The 15,439-nt window shown below is 49.2% G+C and overlaps 1 protein-coding gene across 2 annotated transcripts in view; it reads left to right on the top strand.

Moving 5' to 3' along the window:
- Amotl1 (angiomotin like 1) overlaps positions 1–15,439 on the top strand; it is a 95,374-nt gene that overhangs the window by 38,178 nt on the left and 41,757 nt on the right. For both annotated transcript variants that reach the window (XM_005371687.3, XM_013355379.2), the window contains 2 exons: positions 10,678–10,827; positions 13,709–14,666. In XM_005371687.3, the coding sequence (XP_005371744.1) occupies positions 10,678–10,827; positions 13,709–14,666 (1,108 nt within the window). The remainder of the gene's footprint in view (positions 1–10,677; positions 10,828–13,708; positions 14,667–15,439) is intronic.

Below are 15,439 nucleotides of genomic sequence, written 5' to 3'. Positions count from 1 at the left end.
GCTCTTTACAGACTTTCCCTCTGCTAGCCAGTCTCCCCGGCTCTTTACAGACTTTCTCTCCCTCTGCTAGCCAGTCTCCCCGGCTCTCGTTTGCTGCAGGCACCGTGTGACAGGCCTTCAGGGCTGTGGTGCTCTTTCTCTGTTTCTTCCCTTCTTCCTGCATCATCCCAGAGCAGACCCAGGATGACAAGGATGGTAGACATCTTGTTTTGCCAGGAGCAAGCGAGGAAGGAGCCACCTCCTGCTCGGCTGCTGCTGTCCCTCTACCATTAGGGCAGCCTTGGGTCCTGTGCCTCAGGAATGGGGGCAGGAAGGCAGGTGAGAGGTAAGGCTCTTCCTTCCTGAAAGGCTTTGGAACTATGGTTCCTGCTATCCAGTCTCCTCCATCTGGGGGCTTTGTGGAAGTGGTACTTCTCTGGTAAGGTCTGTTTCCCTGGGAATGCCCCTCCTCCCGTGAGTATCTCTGAAACTGTTTCCCTGGGCACACCCCCACCCCCCAGCCCCAAGTAGCTCTGATATTATTTTCATTGCTCATTCTGAAGATGCAGGGGAAAGGTGAAAAATTTAAAGAAAGAAATACTAGGAATGACTTTTGTAGCACTATGGGGAATTATGGGCACTGGAGAATTAAGGATAGACAGTCCAGGGCTGTGCTGTTTCAGAATTACATAAATAGATTTACACATGACCCTTGGAAGTATAGAGCAGGAAGCTAAGAATACGTCCGAATGCTCTACTCTAAAATACATATTTTCTTAGTTCTGAGTTAAAAAAATGAGATTTCCCAAAATTGTGAAGCTTCTTACATTTTTCTCCCAAGTAAATTCTAGGAGTTTGGAGGGGGAAATGAAATAAACACACACATTTATATCCTGGTGCCATTTACTCAGTGACTTACATCATTTTGTTAGCTCAGGAGCACAAAGCAGGGGTTTTATTAAGGCCGGTTATAAAATGAACAGGTTTGCAGTGCTGAGGTGGTTGGTGTGTGCTCACAACCACTCGTGGCTGTGGGTGTCAGAGGGCAAGGCCAAGTCCCCCCACCATTGCCCTCCACCCATTTTCAGACTCTCACTGAATGGGAATGGATGGAATGGCTGACCAATGGGCTCTCCTCCTTTCCAGCAAGGATCTCAGCCCTCACCCCACCCCACCCCACCCCCCTGGGTCACATTTTATGTGGATGGTGGGGACATGAGCTCTGGTCCTTACTGACTGAGCCCTCTCTGCAGCCCAGGCTCAGTGGGTTTTTTGTTGCAAGTCTGCTAGGAGTATCTTCAGCTTTATTTTATGGAGGCGGCATCTGCTGGGCAGCACTGAGCTGATTTCTGATTTCCTGTTTTTAGACAAATTAAGCAAAAAGATTACAGAAGTTGGAATGTGAAATGCCCCCTCAGGGGTTTTTCAGACTTGGTCTCGAGCTGGTGTAGATGTTTGGAAAGGGCCTAGAACATGAAAGGACTGGGAACACTTAGGAGGTGGAGCCTCCGTAAAGGAAGCAAATCGCTGGAAGTGGGCCTTGAGGTGTCATAGCCCTGGAAGTGGGCCTTGAGGTCTTATAGCCCTGGAAGGGGACCTTGAGATGTCATAGCCCCGGAAGTGGGCCTTAAGATGTCATAGCCCGGAAGTGGACCTTGAGATGTCATAGCCCTGGAAGTGGGTCTTGAGATGTCATAGCCCGGAAGTGGGCCTTGAGGCACTATTGAATGAGTGCATCGACACAGCAAATCTGAGGTAGAGAGACTCAGGTGGACAGCTTGCCTAGGAGGGCACTGAGATGATTTCTGTGAACATGACACAACCTAGAATCACAATGAAGAATTATTGGGACAAGGTTGCCTGTGGGACATTGTCTTGGTTGTTGACTGACGCAGCCCACTGTGGGTGGCCCCATCCCTTAGGCCAGGTCCTGCCCTCTTTAAGAGTGAAGAAAGTTAAGTGAGCAGCCAGCAGACGACATTGGTGTGTTTGTTGTCCCATGCTCTTGACTCTAACCTCAGGTTAGACCTCAGCAAGGTTAACTTGCTCAGACCTCAGGTTCTGCTGCTGTGACTTCTCTTCATTATGGGCTATAACTGAGAACTGTAATCCAATAAATCCCTTCCTCCTCCAAGATGTTTGTTGTAGGGATATTTTTTTTTGTTTTTTGTTTTTTTTTTTTTTTGTTTTTCGAGACAGGGTTTCTCTGTGGCTTTGGAGCCTGTCCTGGAACTAGCTCTGTAGACCAGGCTGGTCTCGAACTCACAGAGATCCGCCTGCCTCTGCCTCCCTAGTGCTGGGATTAAAGGCGTGTGCCACCAACGCCTGGCTGTAGGGATATTTTTATCATAGCAATAGAAACGAAACAAGAACAGGTACTACAGACATAGTATCTTCTCGATGTTTAAGGTCTGTCCGTACCAAATCCCAGATGAATACCAGCTATATGTTCTCTGCTCACATGGAACCCATATTTTTTATGTTTATATACTTGTGTGTGCATGTATGTAGATTGACATTCACACATACGTATGTGTGTGTGTGTTGAGACCGAAAGCCAACTGTCAGATGATGTCATTAGTCATTCTCCACTTACTATTTATTTGTATTTTCTCTGCCACCAGGGATTGAACTGAGGACTTCATGTATGCTGGCCAGGTGTTCTCCACTGAGCTATAGCACCCAGTTTTTTCTACATATGTTTTGAGACAAGGTCTCTCACTGAACCCGGAGCTATCAGAATAGTTAGGCTAGCGTCCTTGGCCAGAGCCCTTGGCGGCTTCCCGTAGCCTCTCCAGCACTGACAGTGTATGTGTGCACTACTGCACGCATGTGCATGACTGCCTGGTACCTTCATGCTTGCATGGCAAGTATTTTACTGAGTGAGCCATCTCTGGCCACTGGAACTGATTTTCTAACAGGAATTTAGTGTAGGAAGATACTAGAAAAACAGACTGAGCTGTCTCCCCAGCCCAATTTTTGTATCTTGTTTCTTATCTTGGCTAGACCATTGCAGGACTTACTGTTTGGGGGCTGAAAGTTAATTGTCACCAGTGTTGTGATGCTAGAAACTGTTTTTAGCATTACACACTTAGTTTCCCCTATGTTGTCAGGGAAAGGGCCTGAGTCCCCTCCCCAGGGGTTGCAGAGAACAGATTTTCCTTTGGCCTTTCTCCCGGTAGGCCACTTGTGAATAGAAAACTATAAAGGTTCAGGAGAGGGTTGTTTGTTTGTTTCCAGTGCAGAAGGTCAGTCTGTGCCATCCCGCCTGGCGCCTTTGCTATCGCCAAGCTGTGAGGGGCTATGAACATTAGAGCCTGGCTTCTAATGCCTCTGTATACCCCTGGGCTCTGGGCTTGCGTGACACAGTGGCCACATAATTTGGGGACTTGGAAGAGTCTTTGGAGGATGCCAGATATTCCTTTATTTTGGTCTTTGCCAGCAGGACTACAGAGGCATAGTTTCAGGGAAATTGTCAATGTAGCCTTCCCTCCTAGTCCCAAGTGCTTGGAGAAGTGAAAGTAGTTACAGTGTGGATTGTTGTTAGGTAGCTGACAACTCTGACCTCAGTGCGGCCTGAAAGCCTTGGATCTGCTGAGCTTACAGACTTCACTAACTTATCATCTTTGTATGAGTTCACATGGGTGTGTATGCAGGTGCACATGCGTGCATGCGTGGTTGTGTTTGTAGAGACCATGACCATGGGTTGACATAGAATGCTCTCATCAACAGCTCTTCATTGTACTTTTTGAGGCGGGGTCTCTCACTGAATTGTCAGGCTGTCTGTTCATCAGGAGCTCCAGGGATCTGCCTGCCTCTTCCCCAGTGCTGGGGTTTATATGGATCACCACATCCGGTTCTTCACCTGGAGGCTGGTATCCTAACTAAGGTCCTCCCTCACATGTGTGTGGCCAGCATTTACCTCACTGAACCTTGTGAACATGAATTTTGCTGTTAAATTTCTCTATTTTCATAAAATAGATAACTTTGTCTGAGCACCCACTCTGCATGAGAACACTGCATAGCCCGTGTCTCAGTTGGTGGACACACCGGCCTAAGTAGCAGCTGTGATTACCCGCCATAAGGTAAAATCTTATGTCTGATCCTTCTAGTCAGCCAATGAAGGGACTGTGACACCAAGCAAATCTCCAAGACAAAGCCCAAAGCATGCGTACTCTTGGCCGTTTCCTCCTGTCTTCATCTTTTCTGTATGTGGCAGGGTCGTTCTCGGTCCTCTTCAGTCACTCTGTCTTAGTGTCCTTCCCCCTTGTCTGTCCTGGCTTCCTGTTGGATGAATCACCACAGCATCTTTTCCACTTCCCAAGATCTGAGTGTGTCATGGAGCCCCTCCTCCACCCTGTGAGGTCATCCTGGTTGGTTCACATTTCTGCCCACAGCCTTCCCACAGGGCTGTCCTGAATCACAGGGTTCCCCTCTTCTGACAGAGTTCAGCTGTCCGTCTGCCATCTGCCTTCCCCAGGGTTCACCTGGAGGTGCATGGCCTCCCCCTTTGCCTGAACTGGGAGGCAACTCACTTCTAATTAGAACCTGTTTTTAGCATGCTCATCTTCCTTTTCACCTCTTGCAGACGTGTCCCATAGTGTGTGATACAGAACAGTGGTTCTCCAGGAGTTCTCTGTGGAAGTGGGGAGATTCCTGCGTCTAAGCACCCTGCCCTAGTAACCCACTTGTGCTTTTGTCTGCATGTCAACATTTGTCCCGGTGCAGAAGCAAAGCAGTAGTGACGCTGCAGGGGTCAGCATGCCACACTCAGCTGTGCCCGTGGTTGGTTTATTCTGCCCACACAATAGAAAATGAAATTTAAAGGCCTTTTTCTGTTAATAACAATCTAGTTGGAGCAATACAAATTATTGTTGTAGTCAGATCTCAAATTTGAGTACTATTTAGAGTCCCGCGTCCAGGAGAAACTGCCTCTGCCGGAAGTGGAGCAAAGTACCTATGCACCTGAGATGAGGGACATTTATGAGCTGCTTTCAAAGGAAAAATTCTTTTTTAAATCCAATATGCATTTATTGTATATGCGTAAGTGTATGTCAGAATGTATACCATGTGTGTGCAATACCCACAGAGGCCAGAAGAGGGCGTTGAGTTATCTGGAGCTGGAATTGCAGACACTTGTGAGCCGCCATGTGGGTGCTGAGAATTAATCCCAGGTCCTCTGTGAGAGCAGCACATGCTCTTAACCACTGAGCCATCTCTCCAGCCCGGAAAGTTGCTCCCAGTTGCAGGCTGCAGTAGTGGCCTCCCAGTTCTGTGTGTTGTGAAAATAATGCCCTAGTACTATGAGAACACACCGCAGATGCTCAGAGTAGGGTCTGCTGCTGCGGCTTCCCCTTCTCTCTGACCTCAGACAAGCTGCCCTGGAGACACTTTGGTGTGACTCAGTCCCACGCTCTGCATTTCCCTTGTCATCAGGGAATGACAGCCGTCTGCCTGTGCACCGTGGTGACTCCTTGGAGCTCCAAAGCCTCACGCTCCCTTGTCAGACACGGGTTCTCCAGCAGATGTGGGCAGCTGTGCGCATTGTTCTCTGGAAGCAGATCTGGTGTCTTCAGGGCACAGGCTGGCTTGCTTACTCCTTTGTTTACAGGTCCCACCGTGCTGTTCTTGAACATGTGCAGCAGTCCGACTCACACTGATAAGAACTCAGAGACATTTCCAAGTAAACACTGCCAAGTTAAACTTTAGACAAGTGTAAAGATATTTGTCATACATTTCACTTGAGGGAGTCTAATTACAGGCAGCAGAGTATTGGTCTCACGTGTTTTCTGGAGCAGGCAGCTTGGTCCATGGAATGGGGTTCAAGTTTGATGTGGGCCTGAGAGATCATCGTGTATGGGGCTGAGAATGTTGGAAGCCGCATTCATTACCTCCCACACTAAAGCCTGTGTTTTCAATCCATGATTTTTTAGGGACAGAGTGGGAAAACCCTATCCCTTGTACATTTCCTCTTAGGAAAGTATGTATTGTGAGCAGGTTGTTTGTTATGCACAGGTGTGTTGTTCTCAGGTATGTGTTTGTGCACAGATACATGTTTTGAGCAGGTATGTTGTGGGCAGGTGTGTGTTGTGCACATGAGTGTTGTGAGCAGATATATTGTGTGCAGGTCTATGTTGTACACAGGTTGTGTATAAGTGTGTTGTGCAAGGTGTGTATTGTTTTCAGGTGTGTTGTGCAAAGGTCTATGTTGTGAGCAGGCGTGTTGTGAGCATGTGTGTGTTATGCGCAGATATGTATTGTTTTCAGGTGTGTGTTGTGAGCAGGCGTGTTGTGAGCAGGCGTGTTGTGAGCATGTGTGTTGTGTACATGTGTGTGTTGTGTGCAGGTGTGTATTGCTTGCAGGTGTGTGTTGTGAGCACGTGTGTTGTGAGCATGTGTGTTGTGTGCATGTGTGAGTTGTGTGCAGCTATGTATTGTTTGCAGGTGTGTGTTATGCTCAGGTGTGTATTGTTTGCAGTGTGTGTTGTGTCAGGTGTGTAAGATGAGAAGGTTGCCTTTACAAGTCTCATCTTGTCACAGGTGCCTATCGTATGAGTTGGCTCATCCCTTGTTTTCCAGCTGTGTTCTTGGGCTTTCCGGTTCCCTTTCAGCCCGTGTGTCCAGGCACGCATCTCCCTGAGTGGGGTATTCCACGCCTCAGGAAAGCCTGAACCAGGTGCCAGGTCGTTGGGTTCAGCTGTGAGCATTTGGTACACTCGGCAAATTCCTTAGCCCTGCAGACAGTGAGGTAGAAGCTGCAGAGTTGGTTGTGGTGGTTGAAAAGTCTCTTGTAAAGTTAGAGGAGGCGAGATGAGCTGGCGGTGAAGCCGTTGTGCATGGGAAGCTTTGATGGTATGTAGCAGGAAGTTTGACATGTTGGTGACATCTGGAGTTGTCTTGCGGTCAGTGGCGTCTTTGAGGAATGGGCCTGTGGCCTGCCACCTCCAGAGCACCAGTATTAGCTGCTGAGGGGACAGAAAGCACCCCTGCATTTCCTGCCGAGGGTGCAAAGAGTTATCTGGGACACTCTAAGGCTACTCATAGAGGGATCAGTAGTACTTTATTTCAGCTGTGTGGTGCTGAGAGTGTCCCAGAGGACCCTGCTTATTCTCTGTGAGGTCAGAGAACATGCCTAACTGTGTGCTACTGACAGAAACCCACAAGTACACAGCCCGTCTTCAGAGTCTTGGCCATCTCACAAGGGCGATAGCAGCACCTACCTTAAACAACTCTATTGCCCAGTCCTGGGCTCTGGGGTTAAGTGGTAAGTTTTGTGTCCTCCAAGTCTAGACTGCTGTGGTTGCTGATGGAGGTGTGTGCGCAGGGGAGGGGAGTGGGGTGTGCTCAGGGGAGGGGAGGCACTCCAGAGTAGGTAAACCTACATAAAAGTTTACTGAGAATTTAAAGCAGTTGAAGGGAGTGTGTGAAGTCAGGGGTAGTACTGGGAGGAAGGGGACATGTTCACAGGATGCATGGATGCTGAGGGACAGCCAGAGGAGGAGCCTAATGATCGACAGCCCTGGAAACCAATCAAAGTCTGACCTCAGAGTGATGGACCAGAAGATTATGTTCAAAAGTAGTAATATATGGAAAGGAACTTAACAACAGGGAAGTCTCAGTGTTCCCTCCTGAAGACAGGAGTTCCCTCCTGCACTTATGTTTCCTGGCCGCCCAGACCCAGATAATCACACAGAAACTATATTAATTACAATATTGTTTGGCCAATGACTCAGGCATATTCCTCACTAGCTTTTATATCTTAAATTAACCCATTTCTATTAATCTGTGTAATGCTACTAGGCTGTGGCTAACCAGTAAGATTCTGGCGTCTTTCTCCTTTGGCAACTACATGGCATCTCTTTGACTCTGCCTACTCTCTATATATCTCTGTTCAGATTTCCTGCCTGGCTTTACTCTCCTAAGCCATTGGCCAAAAGAGTTTTATTCATCAACCAATAAAAGCAACACATATACAGAAGGACATCCCACATCACTTTCCCCCCTCCGTATGTGTGTGTGTCTGTCTGAGTGTGTATGTGTGTCTGTATGTGTGTCTCTGTGTGTGTATGTGTGTGTCTGTATGTATGTGTGTGTCTGTATGTGTGTTTCTGTGTGTGTATCTGTATGTGTTTGTGTCTGTGCGTGTCTGTGTGTGTATCTGTATGTGATTGTGTGTGTCTGTGTGTATCTGTGTGTGTCTGTGTGTGTGTCTGTGTCTGTATGTGTATGTGCGTGTATGTGTGTTTGTGTATCTGTATGTGTCTGTGTGTGGGTCTGTGTGTGTCTGTATGTGTGTGTGCCTCTGTGTGTCTATGTGTATGTGTGTGTATCTGTGTATGTCTGTGTGTGTCTGTGTTAGGTGACAGGAGTGTGACTGGTGCTTAAGGAGCCATCTGAGTCTGCTCAGTTAGCATGGTGATAGATGCTGGATCTACCTCTGAGGAGTTCACCAGTTACCATGGGAACAGAGTTGAGATGCTGCTTACAGTCCCCTGCCCTGCCTTTTTCCCCCTTAAGAAGATGGTTTCATTTTAACCCTAATTCATTTTTCTTCAACACTGAGATTCTTTATCATCTCTACTGTTAGTGAGAGAAAAAGTCTTGGTCAGGTCGCATCACGAGCAGGCCTGGAAGACAGGCACAAAGAAAGGGACAGTCTAGAACTGTGGAGGGACATATGTTTCCAGTGCCACCAAAGCAATACAGAAGCACTTGAGCTCTGGAGGTGGGTGGCGGCAGGATTCTGTGGCTTGTGGGTTTTGTTAGGCAAAGGAATGGCTCTTGGTGAAATGGGTCTTGTTGGTGTGGGGAGCATTAAACTCCACAGAACTAAAGAGCATCAACCTTTGCTGCCTTTCTTCCAGTTGGGAGCACAGGGAGTTTCATGGGCCTCCCTAGTCCCCCTCCCCAGAAACCCGGTGCCCCTTTCCAGTGCTTTGTCCCTGTCTCCAAAACCCTCAGCCGAGGGTCCGGGGTACAAGAAGGTAGGAAACTCTAAGCCACCCCCTTAGACCAGGGGCCTTGTCCTTCTGATGCCCTTCCACACAGCCACGTTGTACACACACTGCTGAGCCAGCAGTCATGAGAGGCCCTTGCTCTCCCTACTCTGGCAGGGATGTTGGTCCTGGGGTCTGAGCCAGGCCATACAGGGGCCTTCTGGGTGGTAGTGGCGTCTGGAAGGCTTTTGTGGCTTCTTTGCAGCTCCTGCTCCCCGTAAGGAAGTGCCAGCAAAGAAAACAGCATTCTTCTCAGGCTGTGCATCTGCTTCCAGGTTCTCGCTGCAATATTCTTGGTCTGGCAGTCTGCTTAAGCAAACAGAATGGATTTTTTGCTAGAGACGTCTCCTGTGCAAGACAGTGAACTGAAATGGACAAGAAGGATGGGGATACATGTGACGGAACCCCAAGACCTTGTAGTCATTTGCTGCCTGACTTTCCCTGATGCTATGTTGACTCTGGTTTTTAGGGGGGGTGTCAGTGCTGAGGCAACCCCATTTTCTCTTGCTGTTCATCTGCAGGGCCTGTTCTCTAATCTGTGGACCCTCTTGCCTTTTGTCTGCACCCAGAATCCTGGCAACTGTGAGAATGTTAGTAAATGTATGAGCCCAAGTGTATGTGAAAGGCATCTTTGAGTGACTGCAGACATGTAGTCACAGCTGGACACAGCATCCTTGGTGTGTGTGTGTGTGTGTGTGTGTGTGTGTGTGTGTGTGTGTGTGTGTGTGTATGTAGATTCTGGGGATCAAACTCAGGTCCTCTGGTTTAGGCCCTTAATGTCATGAGTCACTAGTAGTTCTGGTTTTGTGCAAAACTTAGGAGAAATTTCAGATGCCTGGTTTAAAACCATGGCTGAAATTTTCTTTCCAAAATGGAATTTTCTTTTAGGCAAGCAGTAAGGGATTTTAATAAGAAATAATAACATGAATCTCCCAGAGGAAGATGGGGGGAAATCGCAGAGCTTTGATCTTGGGGTCTACACAGAGGTATCAGAGCAGGAAGGGAAAGTGGCCTGATCTGCCAGAGTCTCACAACTGGCAAGTGTGTTGTCAGGATCCCTGAAGTGGAATCTCAGGTTTGGTAGCTGTGGGTCCAAGTACAGCATTGAGTTTAACTGAACATGTGTGCATGCGTGCATGCGTGCGTGCGTGCGCGTGTGTGTGTGCGCGCACGCGAGTGTAACACATAAAGGAGCTGAATGGTCATTGCTTGGCTGAGGCCCAGGTCTAAGCCCCTGGGTCTACTGGAACGTGAGACTGAGATTTCACAAGGAACCAGGGCACACTGTGTCTCAGCCTGGGACATTCTCTTGCTGACACATGGCCTGGCAGAGTGGCCATCTCTTCTACCAAGTATTTTTGGAGAGACAGCTGCTCTTCTCACCTTTCCTCTTCTGGAATGCTCCACTCCCTCCTTTCTGTCCTCTACCTTGGCCAGTTCAAAGCCAATGCCTCTGCAGTTCCACAGAGGACCGTGGGCACTGCTCCTGGGTGACAGTTTCGCGCCTTCACTCAGCAGGTCATGAGACCCGTGGGTCAGCCTGGTGAGTGGCCGGGTTTGTGACAGTTGTGGAAAGTACCTTTGGAATTTTATGAATGAAACAGGCAGACTCGCTGCCAGTTGCCATGTGGGCGACGTGAGTCACGCAGGAAGGAGGGGCACGTGGTTGGCACTAACACACACATCATTCTCTCTCTCTCAGCTCCTCCCCGCGTCTGCTACAGCCCCAGCAGCCCCGTGCAGATTCTAGAAGAGCCTGCCTACTTCTACCCAGACTTGCAGCTCTATTCAGGGAGGCATGAGGCATCTACTCTGACAGTGGAGGCAAGCGGAGGCCTGAGGGGGAAAAACGGTAAGTCGTTAGCCGTGGGTTTGTTAGGAGCGTGACGGATCAGAGTTTCTCATTTTCGGCTCTTCTGCAATAAGTAACCCCTGTGCCTGTGGCTTCAATTCCCACTACTTTTCAATTTCCACTTACATTGACTCGAGGTCAAGGCAATCTGAAAATATTAATGGAAAATGCTAGAAGTATTTCCATAAATTCGTAAGTCTAAAATACTGTTATGGTAGAATGTTGTCATAACAGATCGATTTTACTATTGGCTATCACTGATAATTTCTTGTTAGCCATAATTTGTGTTAATTTTGCACACACACACACACACACACACACACACACACACACACACACACACTCCGGCCTGTGACATTTCCTGAATTTGGCAGCGTCCTTGGTTTCAGGATTCCCCTGAGGTTTGGAACACATCCTTGAAGGTGAAGGAGGGGCTACTGTCTTCAGGCGTTTCTTTATTCCCTGGCCTAAAGTTGCCATACTGAGCTGTCTCATGCTAGATTTCATTCATGTTGTACCACGATGTTAATAAGGCCATGTGGGGCTTGAAGAATAGCTCACTGCTTGTCGCCCATGCACTAGCGTCTGAGTTGGATCCCGGAATGTAAAGAAGCTGGGCGTGGGGCGTGCTTGTCAGCCAGGCTCTGGTGAGCTGGAGAGAGACAGGTCCCTGGGACTCACTGGCCTAGTTATCCATCTCCAGGTCCCAGTGAGAGACTGTGCCAAAAGACCAAGGGGCCTTCTCCCCCACCACAAGGCTCAGAGGCTATGGTGGAAGAGAGGACCGATGTAAGAGCTGGGGAATGGGTGGCGTGCCGGGAAAGGCTGTTTTCAAGACACGGCTGTGGCGTGTTGAACTCACAGCAGCTGTGGGAGCTGCACAGGACCAATCCAACTGTTTCAGCCAGGATCCCAGTGGTAGCACTGAATCCAGTGGGTTACAAAATGTTAGAAAGTAAAAAGAAAGGAATGAAGAAAGAAAGGAAGGAAGGGAAGGAGGGAGAGAGGAAGGAAGGAAGGAAGGAAGGAAGGAAGGAAGGAAGGAAGGAAGGAAGGAAAAGAGAGGACGGTGGGGGCAGGCACAAAGCGATGGGACCTGGGGGAGTAGTAGGTAGGATCAAGATACACCATTTACGTGTATGGAATTTTCAGAGAACGAATAAAGGTTGTTCTGTTAAGAAAAATGAGGAGGGCGGCCCCTGAGAGCAACACGTGCCGTTGCGGCCTCCATGCACACGGGTGCCCTCAAGTCTTCGTACATAGGTTTCAGAATTACATCATCTATACCCAGTTATTCTCTGCTCCAATTGTAAATGTTTTTCCCTGCCTGGCCTCAAATCCTTTGCCTCTTTCCCCCTCTTCTCTGCTTTCATTTTCTTGCTTTTGCAAATAAGTCAGAACTTCAAAATAAGTTCAAAACCTTAGTAAATAAGGGACCCCCCCCCCTTTTAAACAGCTTCCTAGGCGGTATCTCTGGGAGATGGAGAGAGGCGAGGCCATCTCAGGAAGGGTCCCAGGGTCCCAACAAATGTGCCCCCTTTCCAATGGAGAAAGAAGTTAGTAGTTTTCCTGCCTATTGAGACCCCCTCCATTTATTATTCATCCACATAAATAAGTTTTTCTACTGGAATTGTATGTTTATCTTAGTTCTTTCTAAACCTTTAAATCTTGCAGATCTGTGACTTTGGGGATCAATGTTCATTCCCTTATTCCCCTAACTAACACTTAACAGTGTTCTGGACAGGAGAAGGACACAGTCTCAGGACAATGAGACAGTCAGTGAAATCCACATGGCTGTCTTCCTTTGGGATGTCCCTTGTTACAGTTGTTACTGTTGGGTTTCTTTACCTGTCTCTGCGAAGCCCTGGCTAGCCTGGAACGGATTGTATAGACCACACTGGTCTCTGTACAGGGAGGGAAATGGCCTCGGAGGCAGAGGTCAGAAGCAGGAGGCTTCGGGGGCTGTTTGGAATCTCCCAGCAACTGGTTAGCAGAGTCTGCACCTGGGCGGGGAGTGTGTGAAAGAGCTGGACAGGGAGCGGGTTGGGACAGAAACTAGGGCTTGTTTCTTCATTCTTAGTTCATCCAACGTGAGATTTCTTAATAATAATCAAGAAATGAACAAAACACAGGATACAGGAGCTGGGGCAGGGCAGGGAGGTGTGTTGGAAGTAGATGGCTATGAAGTGCCATCAGCTACCCTTGCAGAGATGGGATGGTGACGCAGGAGCTGAAAACAAGAGTGGACATTTTGTTCAGTGGAGGAAAAACGAGACTCAGAAAGAGCATGGGGGAGACACAGACTGGAAGAGGCAGGAAAAGTGAGACTCAGAAAGAGCATGGGGAGACACAGACTGGAAGAGGCAGGTAGTATAAATGGGGCCAGGAAGGGGGACTGGGGCAGTGGCCTGAGTGCTAGACCAGAAGAATATTTTAAACAGAGGGGAAACAACCATGCGTAACTCAGAGCAGAGTGTGTACAGTGTCTGGAAGATGGGAAGCCAAAGCGCGTTCCCTCCTGAGACAGCCCTGAGAGAGGAAAGCAGCGATAGAGAATCATCACAGCTACCTGGCACAGGGCTGTGGGTGCTTTCTTTGTGATGAAGAGGCTTTTGTTTTTATGATGAGAAGACTGATGATGGGAAGCCACAGTAGGACTGTTAGGAAGAGAAAGGGAGATCCAATCACAGAGGAGACAGAAAAGGGATTGGGGCGGCGGTGGGGGCGAGCAGAGTCTCAGGAAATCTGAGAAACAGTCCCTTGATGTATTGCAGAGGTGCTGGCACCTTTGGAACCGGGTCTTTAAAGGACGCTCTGGTTAGAATGTCAGTTGGTGTCTCCTAGAGACGGCCTGTTAGTTCCATTTCTGTTTGTCTTTCAGCGGAGGACCCTCTCTCCAACTTCCACTCCCCGAACTTCCTGAGGCCCCCCGAGGTGGAGATGAGAGGTTCTGAGGATGTGGCCGCTGGAACAGTGTTACAGCGGCTGATCCAGGAGCAGCTGCGCTATGGCACCCCGACTGAGAACATGAACCTGCTGGCCATTCAGCACCAGGCCACGGGGAGTGCAGGGCCAGCTCACGCCACCAACAACTTTTCTTCCACGGAAACCCTCCCTCAAGAAGACCCACAAATGGTCTTCCAGTCAGCCCGCCAGGAGCCGCAGGGTCAAGAGCACCAGGGGGACAATACGGTGATGGAGAAGCAGGTCCGCTCCACTCAGCCTCAACAGAACGACGAGGAGTTGCCCACATACGAGGAAGCCAAGGCCCAGTCTCAGTTCTTCAGGGGACAGCAGCAGCAGCAGCAGCAGCAACAGCAGCAACAGCAGCAGCAGCAGCAGCAAGCACAGGGGCCCCTTGGCCACACTTACTACATGGCCGGAGGTACCAGTCAGAAGTCCCGCACAGAGGGGAGGCCCACAGTGAACCGGGCCAACAGTGGACAGGCACACAAGGATGAGGCCCTGAAAGAACTCAAGCAGGGCCACGTCCGATCCCTCAGCGAGAGGATCATGCAGCTGTCACTGGAGAGGAACGGAGCTAAGCAGCACCTCCCCAGCTCAGGCAATGGAAAGGCCTTTAAAGCTGGAGGAGGGCCATCCCCAGCCCAGCCCGCCTGTAAAGCACTGGACCCTCGTGGTCCTCCACCCGAATACCCCTTCAAGACGAAGCCAATGATGCCCCCAGTCAGCAAAAACCAAGACCACGGACTGTACTACAGTGACCAGCACCCTGGAGTGCTCCACGAGATGGTCAAACCCTACCCTGCACCTCAGCCCGCGAGAACAGAAGTGGCCGTCTTGAGGTATCAGCCACCCCCAGAGTATGGGGTCACCAGGTAACTATTAAAGCTCAGCTTTGCAAAGCTCAGCCATGCATTTGTCGTTTAGACTTTGTGAGGCATCTTGGCTTTTTATCAAAAGCTTTGCTTGTCCATAGTATTTAATGAGACATTTAAGGGCTCGGATCGCGGAAGGCAGACACTAGGAACGTCTTCCCTTAGGAGTGGGTGGCTGGGGATGAGTGAGAGTCTTGATTCTTGAAGAATGTTATTGCTGTGTGTGTACATGTGGAGACCACAGGAAACAGTGGGCTGTCTTGAGTGCTATTGTTCTGGTACCATCCACTTTTTTGCTGTATTTTAGACAGGGCCTACCCAGAACTCCCCAGTTAAGGCTAGGCTGGCTGGTCAGGGAATTCGGGATCTCTGCTGTCTCTGCTGTCTCTGCCGTGGGTTCTGGGTCCTGAACTGCTGTCCCTATGCTTGTAAAGCAAGCACTGGACTGACTGAGCCATCTCTCCAGCCATGAAATTGTTCTTTAGTTTTTTTTCTGTTTTATTAAATATAGACCCATCCCCCCATTCCCTTCCTACCTCTCTTTCCCTTCCTTTGTTTATTCAGTCAGGGTCTTCATGGACACTTACACACTCCACACACACCACACACACACACACACACACTCCACACACTCCACACACACCACACTCACCACACACACACACCACACACACACACAGCACACACCACACACACCACACACACTCCACACACACCACACACACACTCCACACACACCACACACACCACACACACTCCACACACACCACACA

Source organism: Microtus ochrogaster, unplaced genomic scaffold (genome assembly GCF_000317375.1).
Source record: "Microtus ochrogaster isolate Prairie Vole_2 unplaced genomic scaffold, MicOch1.0 UNK121, whole genome shotgun sequence".
NCBI classification, from domain to species: domain Eukaryota; kingdom Metazoa; phylum Chordata; class Mammalia; order Rodentia; family Cricetidae; genus Microtus; species Microtus ochrogaster.
The sequence above is the reverse complement of the archived record's forward strand: the minus strand, read 5'-3'. Positions and strand labels throughout refer to the sequence as shown.